This window comes from Saimiri boliviensis, chromosome 13, assembly GCF_048565385.1.
Source record: "Saimiri boliviensis isolate mSaiBol1 chromosome 13, mSaiBol1.pri, whole genome shotgun sequence".
In the NCBI taxonomy this organism is placed as follows: domain Eukaryota; kingdom Metazoa; phylum Chordata; class Mammalia; order Primates; family Cebidae; genus Saimiri; species Saimiri boliviensis.
Window position 1 is genome coordinate 113,003,868 of NC_133461.1, and position 23,144 is coordinate 113,027,011.

The following is a 23,144-nucleotide window of genomic DNA, read 5'->3' on the forward strand; positions in this document are numbered from 1 at the left end:
CCTGTCCAGCCTTATCACCAAGTTCTTCTCCTGTGCTTGATTTTTACTTACTCCTCTAAATCAAAAATCTCATGCTGTTTTCTGGGTGCAACCCACAGATGCCTTTGCAAGGTGTCAAGTACGCAGTCCCCACTAACATCACCATGTTGTCATCGTAAGAATCAACCAGGCACCTGAGCACCAAGCTTGGGAGCTGAGCCTCGTTCCTCTTCCAGGGACAGAGGCTGGGATACACTAAGGACACAGTAAATCCATGTCCAGGACGCCTGCTGAATACATTCTTGACCTCCCTCAATCTGTGTCCGGGACGCCTGCTGAATACCTTCTTGACCTCCCTAAATCCATGTCCAGGACACCTACTGAATACATTCTCAACCTCATGAATCCGTGTCCAGGACACCGACTGAATACATTCCCAACCTCGTGAATCCGTGTCCAGGATGCCTACTGAATACATTTCCAACCTTGTGAATCTGCGTCCAAGACGCCTACTGAATACATTCTCAACCTCAAGAATCCGTGTCCAGGACACCAACTGAATACATTCCCAACCTCGTGAATCCGTGTCCAAGACGCCCACTGAATATATACCCAACCTCATGAATCTGTGTCCAGGACGCCTACTGAATACATTCCCAACCTCGTGAATCCGTGTCCAGGACGCTTACTGAATACATTCTCAACCTCATGAATCTGTGTCCAGGATGGGTGCTGAACACATACTCCACCTCATAAATCAGTGTCCATGACGCCTACTAAATATGTACTTTGCCTCGGTAAATCCGTGTCTATGACATGACCAGAAATTCTCCTCGGAGGTGGCTTCAGGCTGGCGCCCTCCGCAGTCAAGGGACCTACCATGAAGAATATGAGACCCTCAGCCTTGGGCAGGGCAGGACACTCTGGGCCCGTTTTCCTGGCACCCTCAGCCCTGGGCAGGGCAAGGCACTCTGGGCCCGTTCTCCTGGGACCCTGCGGCTGGCCGGTGTCCCTTCCACTACACGCACGCACTTCCTTCCACTGTGCTACAGAATTTGAATGTGTCCCATGGTGTCTGATAGGCCTAGAACCACTCCACTCCTTCAGGGGGCCTTGTGCATCTGTGTTCTGGTCCGTCGTGGGAGGTGTTTTTGCAATTCAGCTCTCTGAACTCTGTCCTATTTCTCTCTTGTATTTCTAAAAACTAGCAAGAGCAATGGTAATTCTCAACCCCAAACCCCATACTCCAAATCTCCCTCCTGCTCCACATGTCCCGAGACCTCCGTCCTTCCCTGGCGCGTCTGGCATGATGCATTTGTGTGACAGCTGACAACATCCTCACACCCTGCCTCACTGCATCCTCCTTTTAAGAACACAATTGTGATGATTCTTTTCAATCTATGAGGAAACCGAGGCTCAGAGGGGCTAAGTGTCCTTTCTCAGGGAGGGACTCACAGAGGACTTTCAGCTTTAAGGATCTCAAAATCGGCCACTGGCTCAAATCCCACTCCCGACGTGACTGATTCTCCCCTGAGACCTTGGGTGTGTGCCACCTGTGCTGAGGCAGACAGACCTGGGAGCCTCGGGGACTAGAACGCTTTAAACACGCCCCCTAGGGTGCTCCAGTCACCGTCATTTTTAATCACTGAATCAACATGTTCAGTAAGAAAACAGTCACCACAGAAGCTTCGAGCAAATCCCCACAGGCTCATAACTGTCCCCCATCAACAGGAATTCCCGTCACAAATCAGGTTCTGTCAACAGCGTTCTTACCTTTGTAGTTTTCCTGAACACTCCCCATCTGACACATCATCACCAGCTTCACCTTCATGTAATTACAGTCGATCAGTTTGCTCCGAAGCCTTTTGCCATCGCGGCCACTGGGGCCCTCCCACGAGGATCTCTCCCACATCGGCTCCTCCAGGCCTCCGGCCCCCGGCTCAGAGCTCTTTCTCTTCCTTGGTGGGGGGTCCTCTGGCCCGGGCTCTTCCCGGCTTCCCCCCACGCTGTCCCCAGCCCCACAGCGCAGAGGCATTTAATCCTGCTCAGGAACACCTGGACTCCTGCAAGCCGTGCTCGGCTCCTGCCACACAGCCTGTGAGCCCCACCGGGATTATTACACAATGAGCCGTCCTTGCCGGAGGAGGGCAGCTCCGCTGTGTGACGGCTCCCGTGGGTGCGGCCAGCTCTGCTGCCAGCACCCTCATCCATCCTCCTGGCTCACTCAGTTTAGCTCCACGTGGCTCAGCTGCTGCCAGCCCCTCTGCGGCCACCCACGGCTGCTGCACACCCCATTCAGCTCATGCCCCGGCCACGGCCGCCCAGGCAGCTCCAGAGAGGAGGTCCCTGTACCACTCCATGCCACCTGGTAACCTCCAGCACCTGCTGTTCCAGTAGGAGCAGAGCCCACTGGACCCTCTGGGAGCTGGGAGAACAACAGGTACAGATTCTGCTTCTTTTCAGGGTACCTGGGATTTGTTTACTCAGGTCTGGTGAGACACAGAGACAGAAATAACCACCACGAATGCAAAAGTGAAATGCAGTGGACCCCAGACCCGGACGCAGGGCCTGCCACGGGGCCCGGGCCACACAGGTGGACTGGTGGGGCAAGAGGTGTGAGAGGAGGCAGCCAACACGGAGAGCCCTCACTGTGACCTCGGAAGGAAGGCCGGGAAAGCACGGCCCGCAGGATTAGGCCGGGCCAGGCCAAACAGTCCCGGGGCTCTGGACTGTCAGCAGTCAGGAGCATGAGAGCCCACGGAGAGGGTGGTGGGCGTGGGCTCAGGAGGTCGGCTTTGTAAAGCATGACCACAGGCGAGTCCTTACTGTCCCCAGGAACAGCCAGCTCAGAAAGAGCCGCCCGTCCCAGGTCAGCAAGCCCGACAGGAACAGCTCAGCTAACACCTAGTCTGTGCCCCCAGCAGCCCGGAGCCCAGTGAGTTACTCACTGCGTGACGGCAGCGTGATGCGTTCATTCTCCACGGCGCATCCATCCCTCCTGTGATCTCAACCCCATTCAGCAGAGCAGGAAAACCCTGCATTAACTAATTGAAATAAATTGTATTACGCAATGCCGCTGCCTGCCTTTGGACTGCAACACCACGTTTCTTCCTGCCTTCGTGTGAGAATGGGCACGTCGGCTCTTCCTGCACCTTCAGCTCACGAAGCAGGTCTCAGATTCATCAGCCTCATAACCAAGTGAGCCAACTCCTTATAACAAATCTCCCTCTATACGCAGAGGTACATGTTGAAATTTACATATATGAGCATGGGGTCGATTTAGTGTAAACACATACACACACACACCCCCATGTACATTCGACGGCTTCCACTTCTCTGGTGGGCCGTAATACACACGCAAAGCCCACAGGGTTACTCCGCCCACCATGTGGCCATCCAAGGTGTGCTCATGCACCTCTCCCCACACCCACCCACCAGGAGGTACCCCAAGTCATGGATTCCTGGACCACCACAAAGCCAGCTCTGTCCAGCTTCCACACAGAGCAGTATCCTTCCATGAGGTAACCTCAGCCCAGAGACAACCATTCACATTTCATCTGTGTCTATGAAACAGGCTGAGCTGGGAGGATCCTTAAGCTCTGGAGTTCAAGATCAGCCTGGGCAACACAGGGAGACTTCACCTCTACAAAAAAATTAAAAAATAAAAATAAAAACTAGCTGAGCAAGGTAGTGTGCACCTCTAGTCCCAGCTACTTGGGAGACTGAGATGAGAGGATCGCTGGGACCCAGAAGGCCACTGCACACCGGCTTGGGTAACAAAGTAGGATCTCTTCTCTAAAATCAAACACACATACCCAAAGCACCCAAGTGGCCATCACCCACAGGCTAGTGTATCTTTGCCATTGTCAACATCATTATCAACTCCTTGAATAGCAAGCTGACCTTTACAATGTCTGGAATTTGTAAGAATAACCAGGAGAAGCATGCAGTGCCAGCCTCCGGAAGTTTCTGAAACGTGCCTCTGTAAATTCATTCTGTACCTCAGCAAGGCCAGCACTAAACTTCACTGGGATCACAGTCCCGCCGTAACAGTAACCACACAACACGACCCTGCCATCCCTCCCCACACCCCCACCCAACGTCCAAGCCCAGGGCTCCCAGAGGATCTCATCCCAAAGCTACTGACCTGCTGTTGGCACTGCCCTCTCACCTACAAAGCATGAGCCTGAGGACAGAGATGACCTCGCTGTCTTCTGCCCACACCACCCAGAGCAGTGACCTGGGACTGGCTGAACTCACATCACTTCCTTGAGGACATAACCAGCAGCGACTGTGAGGGACATGGCTGGTGTTGGTCCAACGTGGAAACGCTAAACGGGACAATACCATCAACTGCACACCAGGGGCACCTTTTCATGCAGGCCTCTCCAACATGCACATTCTCATGTTTACCATCTCCTTTCCGTGGCCATCAGCATGCAAGGGACGCTGTCACGTGACACACACCAGCAGCTACGGAATTCAGAGCAGTGTTAACAGCATCATTGATTTCACTTAAGAACATTAAACTGGATCCCTCTCTTCAGAAAATAATTTTTGTTTGAACTGACCCTGAAATCACTCACAGGCCATTTCTGCCAGCCACACAGCCACTCAATTACGTGGGAGAGCATCTAATAAACTTTAGACCTTTGGCAGTCTTTTGATTGTTTAATTATTTTAAAAGCCAGTCTCTGAGACATTTTCCCTTAATTAGTTATGCTTTTCTCCTACGTTTTTTCTGCGGGAACGGGCCCCTGATGTCTGATACAAGTTCATTTCAGTTCAACCTGAAACACTTCCACTGACTGTCCACTATGCGCCAAGTACAGAGGGGACTCTACACGGGTAAAATGTGACCCTGATTCCCAGGAAATTCTACTCCGCACCCTGAAAGATACACATTCAAATGTCACCACCTGTCCCTTCTTAGCAAATCTCCTAACTGGTAACGTAAACTTCAGGAACTGTAACATTTTCATTCTGAATGCAAGGTAAGCACATGGACAGCTGCAGCTCCTGGGTAGGGTAATTAAAATGGAGAGATCAGGGTGGCATCAGCACTCACACCCACGGCCTGGTGGGTGTCACGACTCCATCACGGCAGTGGTCCCTCAGAGTCTTCCTCCACGTGTCCCTACGGAAAGACACTCCCACTGGACGTGGCACAAGAAGAAAGCCTGTCCACTGAGACTGACACAGACCAGCCCTCTCATTACAGGCAGCATGACGCATCCCAGATAAGGTGTGGTTTCCAACCTCATAGCTCATCCATGGTGACTTGCTGCCCATCAGGGAACACCGACCACAGGTTCGCTACACCACAGCTTCTAACATGGCAGCAAAACCCACACACATACACACACACACCGACACGCACACACATAGACACACACACACACAGACACACACACACAGACACACACAGACACACAGACACACACACACAGACATACAGACATACACACACACACAGAGACATACATACACACACATACAAGACACACATACACACACACAGACATACAGACACACATGCACACCGACACACACACAGACACACACACATAGACACACATGCACACCAACACACACACAGACACACATAGACACACACACAGACACACACACACACATACGCACACACACTGACACACACAGACATACACACACACACAGAGACATACACACACACACAGACATACAGACACACATGCACACCGACACACACACACACACACAGACACACATGCACACCAACACACACACAGACACAGACACACACACAGACACACACATACACACACACAGATACACACATATGACACACACACATACATACACACACAGACATACACATACAGACACACACACACAAAGACACACACACGCACACCGACACACACACACACATACACACACAGACATACACACACACACCCATGTGATACACAGTAATGTGCTCCATGGTAACAGAGCATCCCTCAGAACCCAGGGCTTGCAATCCCAGCCCCGGGCACTTCCCTGCATATTCCAAAATTCCTGGCCTCATTTTCCCTCAAGAAACATTTTCTTTTCTTTCATTACTTGTGCATCAGTGCTTATGTTGCCTGCATATTAACCCCAACCCATACCTAAGAGAACGGCAGCTATAAATCAAGTCCCTCCAATTTGATTTATGTGCCACCTGAATACCTGTTTAGCAATGAAACTGCCACTGCTAAGTAAGCAAAGCTTTGCTGGAAAAATCACCCACTGTCATTATCTGATGCTGCTGTTTAAAGGAAGGGTATTAAAATACATACTAAAACTATTTCTGTTAAATATGGTTTATGGTTGCAAGTAATCAGAGCTTCTCAGAACACAATGCATATACCCACAAAACCATCACAGAGCATATATTCACGGGGTGACTGGAAATACTTCAGTTCATTTTAGACCCAACAAACAATACTTTTCATCAAAGTTGAAGTAAGTAACATAGTTTTAAAAGCCTTTACCCTTTAGTACAGAGCATTCTTTTTAAGTAAAATGCCTTCCTGGAATTACTTTTAGATTTTGGGGGGCAAATATTAAAACTGTCTTCAGTCTCAAAAGAAGAAATTCAGTGACTTGAACAGCTTCAGGGATGCTTTTCCATCAGGAGGTACCCACTGTCCTTTGCCGAGATAGGTACCTCTCTCTCTCAGAATAAAGTGAGCAGGGTGCACGCACAGAGATGAAGCTCACGGGCTGGAGAAGAAACAAGAATTCCAGTTGGCTCACAGCCCTGGCACAGCCTCTGCCAGCTGCCAAGGAAATACGTATGAAAATACCGAAAACGAGAGGAGCTCTCCGCGCCTCTGAAAACAAGGGCAGATCATCATTTGCAGCAGAAAGCAAGGAGCCCGTTTCTCCCAGGAACCTGGTGCCAACCGTGCACACGGCACCTGCCCAGCGGTGCCGCGCCCAGCCAGCCTGCCACACTCCCGTGTCCCACGCGGATGTTTCCTGTTTCAGAAATGCAGCCTACAGTCAGCTCCCACCTATAAGACTAGGCTCCCATCACCCAGCAAGCAGCGGCACAGTTCTCCTGCCCAAGGCTTCACTGTCCACTGGAAGATGCACCTTCTCAGAGAAGAGCAGAGACCAGCGGTGGGTGAGGACCCTGGCCTGGCTCCCTCGGGCAGCCAAGACCAAGGCCAGAAGAGCCAGGTGCCGGGCCACTGGCTGAGTGTGAGGTGCCCTGACAGGACTGGCAGTGGGAAGCCTGCCCGCTCTGAACAGCAGAGCCCCCTGGGTGGAGGACGGCGGGCAGCAGTAGCCGTGACGGGCACACAGAACAGCATCTGCAACAGCTGCGCTGCTGGGGGAGAAGTCCCAGGGTCTTCCAGGTAGAAGGGACGTGGGATCAGAACAATCCCACAGGCTGGCTATGGGAAATGCCAGTAAAGGTAGACCTCTTCCCATTCCGGGATATAAGAACAGAGCAACAGGAATCCTGAGACAGCAAGATGTGGACACGCGGCCACAGAAATGCTCATATAAATGCGTCCACACACACGAGTCCTGTGAGAACACGTGAAGATGTGGACACGCGGCCACAGAAATGCTCATAGAAACGCGTCCACACACAGGAGTCCTGTGAGAACACGTGAAGATGTGGACACGCGGCCACAGAAATGCTCATATAAATGCGTCCACACACACGAGTCCTGTGAGAACACGTGAAGATGTGGACACGCGGCCACAGAAATGCTCATAGAAACGCGTCCACACACAGGAGTCCTGTGGGAACACGTGAAGATGTGGACACGCGGCCACAGAAATGCTCATAGAAACGCGTCCACACACAGGAGTCCTGTGGGAACACGTGAAGATGTGGACACGCGGCCACAGAAATGCTCATAGAAACGCATCCACACACAGGAGTCCTGTGAGAACACGTGAAGATGTGGACATGCGGCCACAGAAATGCTCATAGAAACGCATCCACACACACGAGTCCTGTGAGAACACGTGAAGATGTGGACACGCGGCCACAGAAATGCTCATAGAAACGCATCCACACACACGAGTCCTGTGAGAACACGTGAAGATGTGGACACGCGGCCACAGAAATGCTCATATAAATGCGTCCACACACACGAGTCCTGTGAGAACACGTGAAGATGTGGACACGCGGCCACAGAAATGCTCATAGAAACGCGTCCACACACAGGAGTCCTGTGAGAACACGTGAAGATGTGGACACGCGGCCACAGAAATGCTCATTGAAACGCGTCCACACACAGGAGTCCTGTGAGAACATGTGAAGATGTGGACACGCGGCCACAGAAATGCTCATAGAAACGCGTCCACACACAGGAGTCCTGTGAGAACATGTGAAGATGTGGACACGTGGCCACAGAAATGCTCATAGAAACGCATCCACACACAGGAGTCCTATGAGAACATGTGAAGTAGGTGAGGACCAGCATTCGGCTCAGCCTGCCAAGTGCTCAGCATGAAGCAAACACGGAGTGAGTCGGGCCCTCATCTGCTCACTGGGTTTTCCTGGCACAGTGCATCCTGAAAATTATTTTTACAATTATTTATGCATTTATTTTTATTATATGTGTACATATATCTATATCTATATATACATACATATATTTAAACAGGGTGCTGCTCTGCCACCCAGGCTGGGCAGATTACCCAGGCACGATCATGGCTCACTGCTGCCTCTGCCTCCTGGGCTCAAGTGATCTCCTACCTCAGCCTCCTGAGCAGCTAGGACTACTGGCGTGCGCCACCATACCTGGCTAATTGTTCTTAGTAGAGATGGGGACTCACCATGTTGCCCAGGCTGGTCTCAAACTCCTGAGCTCAAGCAATCCACTTGCCTTTGCCTCCCAAACTGCTGGGATTATAGACATGAGCCACTGTGCCTGCCAAATTATTTTTATATTTGCTTATTGTTATTATGCACACAGGACTCACAAAGTAGGCTGAGACTGTGCTCCTTAGGAAGGGAAGCTTCCAAGGTCAGTCCCTGGCTGGCACCTGGAAATGTCAATTTGGGGGCTATTCCCCGATAACAGGGGCTTCCTGTGCCTAAACTGTGCCAACATGAGGTTTATGCCACACACCTGCTGTCTTGCTGGGAGCCTGGAATTTGCATAAGTGCCAGGCAGGGGTGCCAGACCCCAGTACCCCCTGCGTACCACGTCTCTCATAAGCTTCCTGTTGGATGATATGCATGGTCACAGCCTGATGCTGGAGGAGCCGAGCCCCTCCTGGGACTCTGTGGGAATGGCTCTGGAAGTGTCTGCCTGTACCCTGGACCTCCCTCCTCCACCCTCTCCCTCTGCTGACCGTGTTCCATATTATTTCTCTGCAGCAACGCACAGTCGTCCTGCTAGGTATGAGTCCTGGGAGTGCTCCCAGCGAATCACCAAGTGGGGGTGCTGCTACTGGGGACCCTAGTGCTGGTTATAGACATGGGGTGGAAGGGAGTTATTAAAACTTCCACCCAGGTTTCAAAGACACTCCCATTTTAAAGACACTTCTTAGTAAAGGGGAAGATTTCAGTAGTGAGGAAAGGAAAGAAAATATTCCAGACACCACGGAGAGCACAGCCACATGACGAAGCCTTCTGTGTGCTGACGAGGAAGGAGAGGCAGGTGGCAGCAGGCACCGCCCAGCAGCTCACACCTCACCCGGGCTCTGCTCTTTCTGAGCACCTTCCCTGGTGCGGTTTCCTCCAGGGACTTGCTGCTTCTCAGCAGGGTGACCGCCCCGCAGCACCTGACAGATCCTGGGAACACCAGGGCCCACCCTGCCCTGGCGGCCTCTCCTGTTCTCAGCCCCGCTGCGAGCACTGCAGTCAGTTCTCAGGGGCAACCTGATGCTAAACAGGTGGATGGGGGCAGCAAGTGAGCACTGCCCATTTCCTGGGAGCTCATCAGCGGGGAGGGGGGCTCGCAAACTGCCCCCAGCTTCCGTTCCCCACTCACACTGCCCAGAACCTGGTACCTTAGGCAGAGAAGAAAGATCAAGACACATCAGAAAGCACAAGCATCCTCCTCGTCCGTAGGGCAGACGTCGGCAGCTCTGACTAAGTACCCTAGCACTGACGGGGCGCCTTAGACAGGACAGCTGTATTCCTTCCCACCATTCCTACCATACCATGTGTACAATTCCTTGCTGATACATTAACCCAGTTTCTATTGTGATGTCAAATCCTTTCATTTCGGGTCAAATAATAATGCATTTTTAGATGTGAAGTACTCTTAACCTTCAACATAGAGTAACGCTTCAGGCTGGATGCAGCAGTGGATGGCTGTAACACATGCATTTCAGAGGCCACAGTAGGAGGCTCACTTGAGCCCAGGAGTCTGAGGCTGCAGTGAACTCTGATCACACCACTGCACTCCAGCCTGGGCAACACAGTCAGATCATGTTTAAAAAAAAAAAAAAACTACAGCATTGAAAGCTCAGTCTTCAGATTTTAATGTTTTTAAAAATAATATGCTTTGATATTTCCAACAACTCACAACTCTATCAGTCCGTCTTCAATTCAAGCTAGTTTGTCTTATCCCATACCTATATGTCTACATGCCTCTAGGTCTAAAAACCTATACAAGAAAAGAAAAGGGTAGAGTAACATTTTCTCAGTTAAGAAAGTAAGTTAAATAACAGTTTGGGTTAACACAATTGTCTTCCTGAAAACAAATCTATAGCAACTGCTACTTTATCTACTAGGTATCATCACAGTCTTTTTTGACAAAGACAGCGACACAGAAGATCACAGTGAGTACCAGGTAAACCTGTTCAGGATCGAGGCAGGCACGGTGTGGCAGAGACATGGCCATGCCTGTCTCACCGTCTTTTATGAGGAATCATACTGCACCCACTCTACATAATCAGAAAACAGTCAGGAACTAAATGTGGATTGTTATAAAATCCCTTAGAGTGACACAGGTTGTCAGATGACTGGTAAACCCCAATTCTATGAATGGCTTAAAAACAAGTTACCAACACTCACCATTTTAAGGGACTCTGACTGGCTGCAACCAAATGAGAGAGGCATATTTTAAAACAGGAGGCTTAAATCTAAAATATTCTGAATTTCCAGTAAGCACAGGCACAAACACACACGTCCATGCTCCCAGTGCCCTGCACACAGACCCACACAGACCAGAAAGAATGCCTTTGGAAATCAGAGGAGGTTGAGACCCCAGATCCTGGGATGGCACAAAACTTAAGTACATTCACTTAGATGTCACATCTGTAGCTCCCAAATGGCAATGTCGAGTATCTCCTCTTCAGCTGCACACGTCGTCCATGGCTCTAGGCATGCAACTCACCAAAGAATCTGTCTCTGTGCCCTTCAAATCAATCGCCAGATGTCTCAGAAAGTCAGGGTATAGTCTCATTGTCATTCAACTTGTATTTATTCATTTTGATCAACTTGACCTCACAAAAGAATACTCTGGAGGCTGGACACAATGGCTCACGCCTATAATAATCCCAGCACTTTGGGAGGCCACTGCGGTGGACTACGAGGTCAGGAAATCGAGACACTCCTGGCCAACATGGTGAAACCCCATCCCTTAGTAAAAATACAAAAATTAGCTGGGTATGGTGGTATGCACTTGTAGTCCCAGCTACTCAGGAGGCTGAGGCAGGAGAACTGCTTCAACCCAAAGGCAGAGGTTGTAGAGAGCCAAGATCACGTCACTGAACTCCAGCCTGGTGACAGAGCAAGACTGTCTCAGTAAAAAGTAAATAAATAAAAATAAAACTCTGCAGACATTGTCCAGTAACAACAATAACAGCCCATAAAACAGTACTCTGAATACAATAACAAAAGAGAATCAGTCTGGGTGCAATGCCTCACACCTATAATTCCAGCACTGTGGGAGGCCAAGGCAGGAGGGCTGCTTGAGCCCAGGAGCTTGACAGCAGCCTACACAATATAGGGAGACTTCGTCTCTATAAAAAGTTCAAAACTTAGCCAGGTGTGGTGGCACACACCTGGAGCCTCGGGGGCTCGAGGAGCTGAGGTGGGAGGGTTGCTTGCACCTGAGAAGTGGAAGCTGCAGGGAGCTGAGATTGCGCCACTGCAGTCCAGCCTGGGTGAGAGCAAAGGTAGGGTAAGGTCGGGTAGGGTCAGGGGAAAAGGAAAGACAAGAAAAGAGCAAAGGAAAGGAAAGAGTGAAGCTGATGTCCAAACGTTGTTGGAAAATAGGCAAAATGGGTGACTTAAAAATCACTTTACTGGGGAGAGAGATCCAAGATGGCTGATCACTAGCAGCTCGGGATTGTAGCTCCCACTGAAAGCGCAAAGAAGGAGAGGACGCCACACCTTCACATGAATTCTTGTTGCTCACGCACCAGGAGATTCCCAGCGGAGGAGCCCCACGGGTCGCCAGCGCGACTCTTGTGACCGGCGAGGCGGTTTTGCCGGCGCCTCGGAGCGTCGGTTCTCGGTGCAGAGTCGGAAAAGCACCATCAATCTTAACGCCGCTGATTTGGTCGGCGCAGTGGGTTGCTCAGATTTCGGCGCTGAGAATCAGTAAGTTGGACGTCCACTCAGAAACCCAATTACAAAGACGGTAATTATAAAGACCACAGATGGATAAATCTACAATGAAGGGAAGCAAACAGCCAAAAAAGGCTGAGAGTACCCAAGATCAGAACGCCTCTCCCTCAGCAGGGGATCCCAGTTCCTCATCAGCAACGAAACAAGGCTTGATGGAGATCGAGTGGGTTCCAATTACAGAAGCAGGCTTCAAAACGTGGATAATAAGAAACTTCTCTGAATTAAAAGAACTTGTTATAACACAATCTAAAGAAACTAAGAACTTTGAAAAAAGGTTTGACGAAATGTCAACAAGAATACAAAATTTAGAGAGGAAAATAAGTGAATTGATGGAGCTGAAAAACACAATACGAGAACTACGTGAAGTATGTACAAGTTTTAACAGCCGAATTGATCAAGCAGAAGAAAGGATATCAGAGGTTGAAGATCAACTCAATGAAATAAAACAAGAAGACAAGACGAGAGAAAAAAGGATAAAAAGGAACGAGCAAAGTCTCCAAGAAATATGGGACTATGTGAAAAGACCTAATCTACGCTTGATAGGTGTACCTGAATGTGACGAAGAGAATGAATCCAAGCTGGAAAATACGCTTCAGGACATTATTCAGGAAAATTTTCCCAGCCTAGTAAGGCAGGATAATATTCAACTCCAGGTAATACAGAGAACACCACAGAGATATTCCTCAAGAAGAGCAACTCCAAGGCACATAATCGTCAGATTCACCAGGGTTGAAATGAAGGAGAAAATACTAAGGGCAGCCAGAGAGAAAGGTCAGGTTACCCACAAAGGGAAGCCTATCAGACTTACAGCAGATCTCTCAGCAGAAACCCTGCAAGCCAGAAGAGAGTGGGGGCCAATATTCAACATCCTTAAAGAAAAGAATTTTCAACCCAGAATTTCACATCCAGCCAAGCTAAGCTTCACATGTGAAGGAAAAATAAAGTTTTTTGTGAATAAGCAAGCACTCAGAGATTTCATCACCACCAGGCCTGCTTTGCAAGAGCTTCTGAAAGAACCACTACACATAGAAAGGAACAAACAGTATCAGCCTTTCTAAAAAAATTATCAAAAAGAGCATCAATATAATGAAGAATTTACATCAACTAATGGACAAAATAGCCAGCTAAAGACAGTATTAAACTCACATATATTATTATTAATTCTAAATTTAAATTGACTAAATCCCCCAATCCAAAGACAGGCAATTTGAATAAAAAACCAAAACCCATCAGTATGCTGCATCCAGATCCATCTCACATTCAAGGATACACAAAGACTCTAAACAAGGGATGGAGAAAGATTTACCAACCAAACAGCTAAAATAAATAAATAAAAAGCAGAAGTTACAATTAAGCAACAAAGATCAAAAGAAGCAAAGAAGGACATTATATAATGATAAAAGGATCAATGCAACAACAAGAAGAGCTAAAGATCCTAAATATATGCGCACCCAATACAGGAATACCTAGACATATAGGACTTATAAAGAGACTTAGACTCCCACATAATAATAGTGGGAGACTTCAACATTAATATTAGACAGATCAATGAGACAGAAAATTAACAACGATATTCAGGTCCTGAACTTAGATCTGGAACAAGTAAATGTAATTAACATTTATAGAACTCTCCACTTTAAATACACAAAATATACACTCTTATCAGTACCACATCATATCAATTTAGAAGTTTAAATGAAATCTTGGTTGGCTCCTTGTTTGTTATTCTCTTCCCACATTTTCTTTCATGTCTCCATTATTAAAGACAATTATAGGCATACCCATATTTAGACTGCATTCTAGCCTGGGCAATAAAGCAATACCCCCATCCTCTCTCCCTCTTTCTCTTTCTCTTTCTTCCTCTTCTTTAAAAAAAAAAAAAAAAAAAAAAAAGAAATAGCTATCAAATTTGTGAGGACAGTGTTTTCCATAATATTCCTTTATTATCATTTTAATGTCCATGTGATTAGTTGTTGTGGCCCGTCTTTTATTTCTAATATTAGTAATTTGAGTCTTCTCTCCTTCTTTCTTGGTTAGCCTCACTAAGGGTTTATTAATTTTTACTGATATTTTCAAAGAATTAGCTTTTCAGTTTGTTAATTTTCTCTGTTGTTTTTCTATTTTTCAATTTCATTGATTTCTTCTGCTTACTTTGGATATAATTTGTACTTTTTTTAGTTTGCTAATGTGAAAGCTTAGATAATTGGGTTTAGTGTTCTCTTCCTTTTTATTTTATGTATTCGGTGCCATGAAATTTCATTTAAGTACCACTTTTGCAACATTCCACAAATTTTAAAAATCACTTTACTATCTCCGGCCCTTCACTCCTGAAAATGTACAGACATGTGCTTCACTGACGTTTTACTCTGAAGCAGGACAAGCTATGAAGAAGCACTGACTCCACGAGCTTCCTGCCTCTCACAACTTCCTCTATTCCTAGGAAGCGACAAACGCTAGAGAAGAGGCCATTCTGGTCCCAAGGAAGTCTGCAACCCAGGCTGTCCCCACAGGAGGCTGAGCCCTGAGCATGCCCACCTAGGCACCAGTACCAGGATCACCTTGGTCTCAACTCCGGGCTTTCAGACCCAATTCCCAAACCGAGATGCAAGATCCTGGCTGTTCGATTAGCATTTTCACTTCCACTTCCCAACACATCAGCCTTTTGCCTTGGAGTCAAAACAAGTGGGTTACTTGGGTGCCCCTTTGCTTTGGCACTGGAGAAGCCTGGGCTGCGTTTCACGAGCAACAGCAGCATTGATGTCAACCTTTGGTTCTGTCATCAATTTCACGTATGTGCGACAGCACATGACCTTGTCATACACTGGAAAGAATTTAAGGTAACTTACAAATACGTAGGTGGAAAACTTGGAGTGGAGAGAAAGAGACTGGGGAACACCTACAATGAAGAGGGCCCGTGGTTAACACACACGGAAACCATGCCCTGGGACGGACAGATGGACGGATGGGTGAACTGACGGAAGGACAGAGAGATGGACAGACGTGAAGATTTAACAAATGACCACACATTTGTTGCATTTCCCAAAAGCTAAGGCAAACGCACGACCAGTCCTGGGAATTTCCAGGCAGCGGGCAGGGGCTGTGGCAGGTGCCACCAAGACTCTCGACAACATTCTCATTCCAGTGATGGTTTCATAGACATTCCCTGCTCCCGAGTGAGGGCGACGCCACGGCACCAAAGCATCATCAACGAAAATGCGTGGCGAGGCGCAGAGGACATCTTCAAGACGACCCAGCGATCGGCCCACAGAGCACTCTCTCAATTTAGGAAGAGATTTCAGAGTCTCCCAATGGGAGGCCTTGCCCAAAGAACCCTCCTCTAAGAGCATGGCACAGACGCTCTCACAAGACCCTGTGGCAGTGTGCCCTGGGCTGACAGTTACATGCAGTTACAGGTTGCGAGGTGTGAAGAACCAGGAAATGTGACAGAGACCCACCCTCCTGACACCCCCAAGCATGACCCCTCAGACAACACCAAAAATCTCCCAAAAGGAAACTGTAGGTCCACTTCCAGCCCCACAGATCTGCACCACACAGAAAGGTCCCAGGATTTACACTGGTATTTCACTAAAACAGGTGGATCAGACCCGAGGTTCAGTCACGAACCCTCTTGGCACAGAAGCACCCACAGAACACGCAGCCTTGAGCTATAAAATTTCCTTATGTCTCCACGTTTAACTGCATAAACCACAAACCTAGGTAAATACATGGATTAACCTGCTCTGGGGTTAACAGAGCCGCCATCTACAACCGTGCAATTTCCGCTCTGCACAGAAGTGCCTGGCCCAGAAGGAATGGGGCTGACCCTGTCTTCATTCAGGGGTTGCATTTCCTGCACGGGGTCACGTTCTTCCACTCAACACGAAGAGAGCATCTATGCTAGAAGCAGGCCCCATGAAATAAAAGACCTGTCGTCCTAATACTATTGATCCATGCATGCCCCTTGCTCTGGCAGGAATGAAATCGCACAACCAATTTTCCAATAAAAGCATTTCCAGATTATGAAATAAAGAAAGCCCTTTTAAGCATGTGAGGAATGTGGCTTTTTTTCTCTTTGGTTGATGAGGAGGGACAGACGATGCAGGAAAACAGGCCCCAGCTCGCTGAAAGGGGGTATGGGGTCCTTAGAGACCGTCGTGAGAGGAGGTTGCGGGCAGCTGCCTGCCCTTCCTTCCTCCAGCTCAGCCCTGGCTTTGCTTTCACTGTTCTTACTGCGTGAATCACATCATATGGAATTCTATTTGTACAACCCCAGTTCTTTTTGGAAAGAGAACATTATAAATAATTTTGGTATCTGAGTAAAAAGAAGTTTACTTGACATATTTGGTCTTTCAAAGAAACGAGATCTCATCTTTAATCTTGTATGTGTAAATACCTCTCCCTGACTTCCTGAAAACAGGTAAGCACAAATCCACATGTGGAGGCTTCCCGCCTCGTTCAGCAGCAAACCTGTCTGACCTGCCTGCACTGCTCAGTCCCGGGGTTCCTGCTCAGTCCCACGGTTCCAGCCTCCTCTCCCTTCGGCTCCAGCATTCAGGTTCCCAGTCCATACCGTGCTGTTCTGTATCATGTCTGACCAGAAAGTCACATGTGAATAATTCAGTACTTATGCAAGGAGGACCTCAAAGGGTATCACACACTGACTCAGTGGAAACCCGTATCTGAGCACGGCAAAATATTTGGGAGCTATGGGACAAGGAAGTCACAGGTGCCTCTGTATCTATTCTATCTTCTGCAAAATGGAGACACATTTTCTATCTCACAATGGTTACAGGACTAGTCAAGATGAAGGCGAAAGCACCTTAGAGATTGGAAAGCACTCTATAGAGGCAGGTAACATCCATGATTAGTGTAAGAACTCAAACGTAACACAACGTAACAATGTCACTGTGTCCATAGCTTTGGGAATCTTATGCAAGGGAGATGTGAATTAATGAAGTCAAGCCTCAATGCAAGGGAGGTCTGAAGTTAACAAGTCTCATTTACATGCACACACCCTCGCGCCAATCCTCACCGCCAGCAGCGTCAACCCTTGTCCTTTCAGACAGGCTTGTAGCAGAAAGGGCAAATGTGTCCACTGATTTTCCTGTATTTGTCCATCATGGAATTAAAAGCTCTTTAAAACCTTTAGCTCGAAAGGAATCTAGGCGAATCACAATTACCAAACAGAACCTTTTCTAACGTTTCAACAGTGGTGTCCCTCTGCCGTTTTGAACTAAACCTGCAAACTGCTCTGGCGGTGACGCTGTATCAACAGTTCTATGCGCTGAAACGTTAATAAAGTACAGTTAGGTCTGCCACCCTGTAGGCTTCTAAAATCCTACCTTGTAATACACATGTACTCAGCATCCAAATATAAATCACAAAAAATATTTGCTCAACTTATGTAGATTTCGAAAAATGAAACACTCTGTTACAAAGGTTACCTTTCAATCCAAGATTTCCTTTTGCCAACACATAACTAGAAAACTTGTCACCCTGCAGAGAGCACGCAGCAGCTGCAGCTACTGAGTGCAGGGACCACAGCAAGGGCCAGCACCCACTTCGGTGTGGGGAGCCGGCTCCACTCAGCTGGAGACAGCTGGCGGCTGCTGAGAACTCCTCCCAACTCCAGTCCAGGAACTTCACAGCAGCACTTGAAACCGGACCACAGGAATTGGCGAACACTGGAACAGGGCCTCCCTACCCTCCCTCTCTCCCAGCATAGGAAAGGCAGCTGATAAATGCTGACCCAGCACGTCCCTGCAGGAACCCCGCTGCAGTCAGTAGTTTCCATGATGTACTTGCAGATAAGCAACCATCAGGCCCACAAACACAGGGGAAGCATGTGAAATCTTTCCACCCAACTTTTATATATAATATGTTTCACAGTCATTTTGCATTCACTGTCAATTAGAAACATAATGTATCTCAAAAATCAAACATGGTACTCCTGCGTGCTTTATCTATTTGAGGTTTCATTATTCAGTTGTTATTATCAAAGTTTGCACAGGTAATTACTGCTGCCATATTGCAAAATCAATTCATTCTTGAAACTTCTAATTATTCTTGGCAGCAGAAGACGCTCTCTCCTGATGAACGCAGGACAGAGGCTGCGTGAGGCAGCTAAGTCCAAAGTCAGAACCCCAGGCAACTGTGCAGCCTAAAGAAAAGAATTTATAACGCTCGCGGCTGTGTAACCCAATTTTCCCAAATGTCATGGCAATTCTGAAGTGAGCATCATTGATAATCAAGGTAAAGGAGTCAGATCTTCTAGGAACTAAACAGCTCCCAGTATTTTCCCTGCTTAGATCTCACTGCCAGGGAAATGTGGATTCGATGGAAGGTTGCCTCTGCTGTGTTCTCCAGCACGCTTCCAGCACACATTCTACACACATCCTATGAAACGCAGATGCACTGCTCTTCCAACACACTTTATACACGCGTCCTACGAGACACAGAGTCCCCAGAGGAAACCGCACTGCTCTTCTAACCCACGTTATACACATATTCTATGAAACGCAGATGCACGGCTCTTCCAACACACTTATACATGCATCCTATGACACACTTATGCATGCATGCTATGAAACAGAGTCCCCGGAAGAAAATGCACCACTCTTACGCACACCATTCTTCCAACATGCTTATACATGCATCTATGAAACACAGAGTCCTGGGAGGAAAACACTCTTCCAACACACTTATACACGCATCCCACGAAACGCAGAGTCCCTGGAGGAATACGCACTGCTCTATTCCAACACGCATTATGCACGCATCCTATGAAACACAGAGTCTCCGGAAGAAAATGCACAACTCTTCTAAGTCACATTATACACGCATCCTATGAAACAGAGAGTCCCCAGAGGAAAACGCAGCACTTAGGCCATGCAATATCTTCACCATGGAGCCAAAGTTCCCAGCCCTCCAGTTAAAGGGTCGGAAATACTAAAGCAACCATAAAACATCTCTGTTGCTAAGAGGAAAACCTGCCTACAAAACTTTAGACAGGTTCCCTTTCACCCAGAAAACAGAAAATCATTATAAAAGGATGTTTGTGAAGAAGTCACTGCTCAAATAAGGTTTCCAACTCCGTCCAGGAATGGGCAGGCATCTTGGACTATTTTAACTGCACGAAGTCCTTGAGTTCTACCAGAAACTCAGCAGCCTGAATCCAGTGGCAAGAGAGCCTGCCTTCAGCCGAAATGTGATGACAGGTTCAGGATGCTGTGCCCAAGACCTGCTGTGCTTGGCGGTCCTTTTTATAGACTGCTAACCCGAAAAGGGTGCTAAGGAGGGAACGCCCCAAGGACGCCAATCCTAGTAAAAGATGGTGCTGGATTCAGGCCAGAGGCAGCTACGAAAATCCCAGATGCTCGCGACATCGCCATTCCCATGATGACCGTTCTTCACCCAGTTGTTCCACCTTCTTGTGGATTTCAGCTTCAAAACTCACTCCAGGCAGGTTGCAAACCAAAGGCCTATGAAAGGCCAGTCAGGGGTCACCGAAGCAGGAAAAGGGAAGAATGCTTAGAGGTAAAGACAGATATAAATGTGTTTTGTGTTTTTTTAAAAGGCTCAAAAGCTACACATGCATTCATGTGTGTGCCTTCATGAGAAGGACGGTCTCTTTGGTCACATTCTCCTCCACCAATAAACACATGTGCTCAGAACAAACAGCCAAGACCGTATGGAAAAGTCATCAATGGAATTTACTTTGACGCTTCATGTCACTGGCTATAAAATCATCACAAGTAATCAAAACAGCAAGAGAAAATGATAGTATATTTATCTTTCACAAATGGCCATGTTTAATTCAGAAGCGTGGGATGTATAAAGTTAATGGAGTATAAAGCATTTCTAAAATAAGTAAAAACCAAACAAGAAACATGTGATGATTCATCCCAAGGTTAATCTTCTTTCTGTTGTGGTCAAGCACCCACAGCACAGACTCCGCCGTGACAATGACGCCTGAGGTCCGGTTCAGTGGCATTTGCCACATTCCCACTGCCAGGCAGCCATGCCCACCCTTCCTCTGCAGACTCTTTTCATCTCCACCATGGAAACTTGGTACCCACTGCAAAGTCAATCTCCTTAATGAGAAATTGTGAAAACTCTTCCCAAAACCATTAAGATACAAGAAAATTACAGTCACCCTCAGGAGGACCTTTAGATGCCACTGAAATGCAAAAGCAATCAGTGAGAACCTCCGCCATGTTGAGATCCGAAGACATTTCCAAACAAGATCTCCTAAATAATGAAGCAGCTTTGGGCATACCAGAGCACATTATGTAATAGAAACTAGAATTCTCCCAAACTTTCCATTCTGAATGGAGAAGACATTCCTTTCCTTATCCACAGCGAATGTCAAAGCCCAGGGTCTTTCACAGCTGTCACAGCAGTGAAACATTCTGTAACATAAAAACAGTTTTGAGGAAATTGCCCAGCTGATACCCTCCACATTGAGGCCCCAGTGGAAGGCAGCTCTCTTGTTTCCACAGATGGATTACTTAGAGTCTCATGAAAAGCAAATAAAATGTTTCCAGTTGGCAATGTTATCCAAATTAACTTAAAACCATTTACAGAACAAATTATTTTAAAAAAATGAAAAATTCATTCCCATACTTAATACCCACAGTATAGTAGTTAGCTTTTAACTTATTTTACCATTATTCCTGATGTTTCTCAGAATCAGAGAAATGATTCACCTAAATCTGGAAAATTAATTTCTTCCTAGAAATTCTATGACGCCGATGTTGACGGACAAATTGCTGCAAAAACCTTTGTTTTTACACATGCGACTTTTTCATATATTTTCACTCATAACCAAGACTTTCAGAAAATTAAAAGACGCTCAAAACTATCTGACACACTCAACGGGCTTCTGTGGAAGCAGTGAATGTGCTCAAACTCATAGCTGAGACACACTTGACTGGGTAAAAGAAAACAGGAACAGTTCCATCAGTACCATGAGTAACGTCATCCATCCCTGCTCCCAAGGGAAAAATAAAGATTATAGTTTTCTCAAACGACCTGGTATTCTACTCTGAAATGTATAGTACAGACGTTGGCTACTGAGATACCATTCTTAGTGGTGAGTCAACAGTAAATCCCAACAAATTAAATTCTTCTAGTTACTATAGAAGCATCTTTGTTATTAACTTGTTATAGCTTGAAAACAAGTAAGAAAATGGCAGCAAACCTCTGTTTCATACCCAACAAAAATATCCTGGAACACAAATACACATTTGACAGCACATGACTGCTTTTAGAAATGAATAAACTGTAACAGAGCCCCTCACATGAAAGAGGCACCTCTATACTTTCCTCAGCACTTGCAATTTCTCTAATAAAAATAACTTAAATCAGAAATCTTGCAGGAGAGTAACGAAAATGCAGATCCATATCCACAGGATAATAGGCCCCGAGTGATCTTTTCTCCCCTTAATTGTATGATAACAAAGTTGTTTTTAGACCTTCTTTTTCTCTGTCATGTTTCCCTAAAAGTCATGCAAAACACTTTCTCACAACCACCAGCCACACACGCCTGTCCTGCCATGAGAAATTACAAGGGATGCATATCCCACTTCAGAATACTCAGGTCATGTTTTATTCATGGAGACCTTAAAGGGTTTAAGAACATAGCATCTAGACACTTCCTACCCTGATCACAAAGAAAGGCCTTAACTGCAAATAGACTCCAAATACGTTTCACTCTAGCCAATAATAACGGTGTTTTTTCCTTAATAAATAAGTATAACTGCAAAAGAAACAAATTTGAAACCAACAAATTCAACTTTATAAGACAACCAGTTTCCCTTAAAAATCCAAGACAACAATCATCTATTAATAAATTGATTTTCACTCTCAAATAAAAACAGATCTCTGGGCTCAGCTCATAACTCACTACAGAACTAAATATCCTATTTTCACATCTTACAGTTAGTTAATATGCAATCTTGCACTAAAAACAACTCACAAAATAAAAACGTACAAAATGTCTAAATCAGGTAATAATCACATTTCTCAGTTTTGCCACTGATATGAAACCTATAATATTAAATCAGAAGAATGAAATGTATTTACCTGTATTCCTGTCTGGTAAGATACAGCAATGCTTCTGCAGAATGCCAGGCAAAACCTGTTTTAAAACAAATAAAATACACTTGGTTATCACTCAGATAGAGAAAGGCATCTCATTAACTGTTGAGAGTGTTTTTTCTAATAAGGTCATTCAATGTTGCAGGAAGTCAGCGTGTCCAGAAAGGCCTAACAAATTAAACAGTACGGGGAAATTCTGATGACACATATTTTTCATTGAAAAGGGTAATCAGGTGAGTGTGATGATCACAGATGCTGCTGCTGGAATGTTAATGCAGGCTAGTTTAATGTATGCTCCTAATGGGCCCTCTGGGGATCCTGAAAGCTGCACTCAGGGGACTCCTACAATAAGGCAAATGGGTCCACCAATTTTTGTGATGGCTTTTAAAATATTCGGCGCAATTAGAGCCTGGAAATGGAGGGCTGCTGGAACATTATGTTGAGTCTTCTAGAATCTGAGCCTGCATGCTTCCATCAAGGGTGAGTCACAAAAGAA

At 46.7% G+C, this 23,144-nt stretch overlaps 1 protein-coding gene across 6 annotated transcripts in view; it reads right to left on the reverse strand.

Annotated features, from left to right (window-relative positions):
- Nucleotides 1–23,144, reverse strand: part of DLGAP2 (DLG associated protein 2) — an 868,686-nt gene that overhangs the window by 663,020 nt on the left and 182,522 nt on the right. For 4 of the 6 annotated variants that reach the window (XM_074384214.1, XM_074384213.1, XM_003940709.4 and 1 more), the window contains one exon: nt 1,753–22,688. In XM_074384214.1, the coding sequence (XP_074240315.1) occupies nt 1,753–2,014 (262 nt within the window). In that variant the 5' untranslated portion in view covers nt 2,015–22,688. The remainder of the gene's footprint in view (nt 1–1,752; nt 22,689–23,144) is intronic. The other 2 variants (XM_074384215.1, XM_074384216.1) reach the window with 1 other exon arrangement.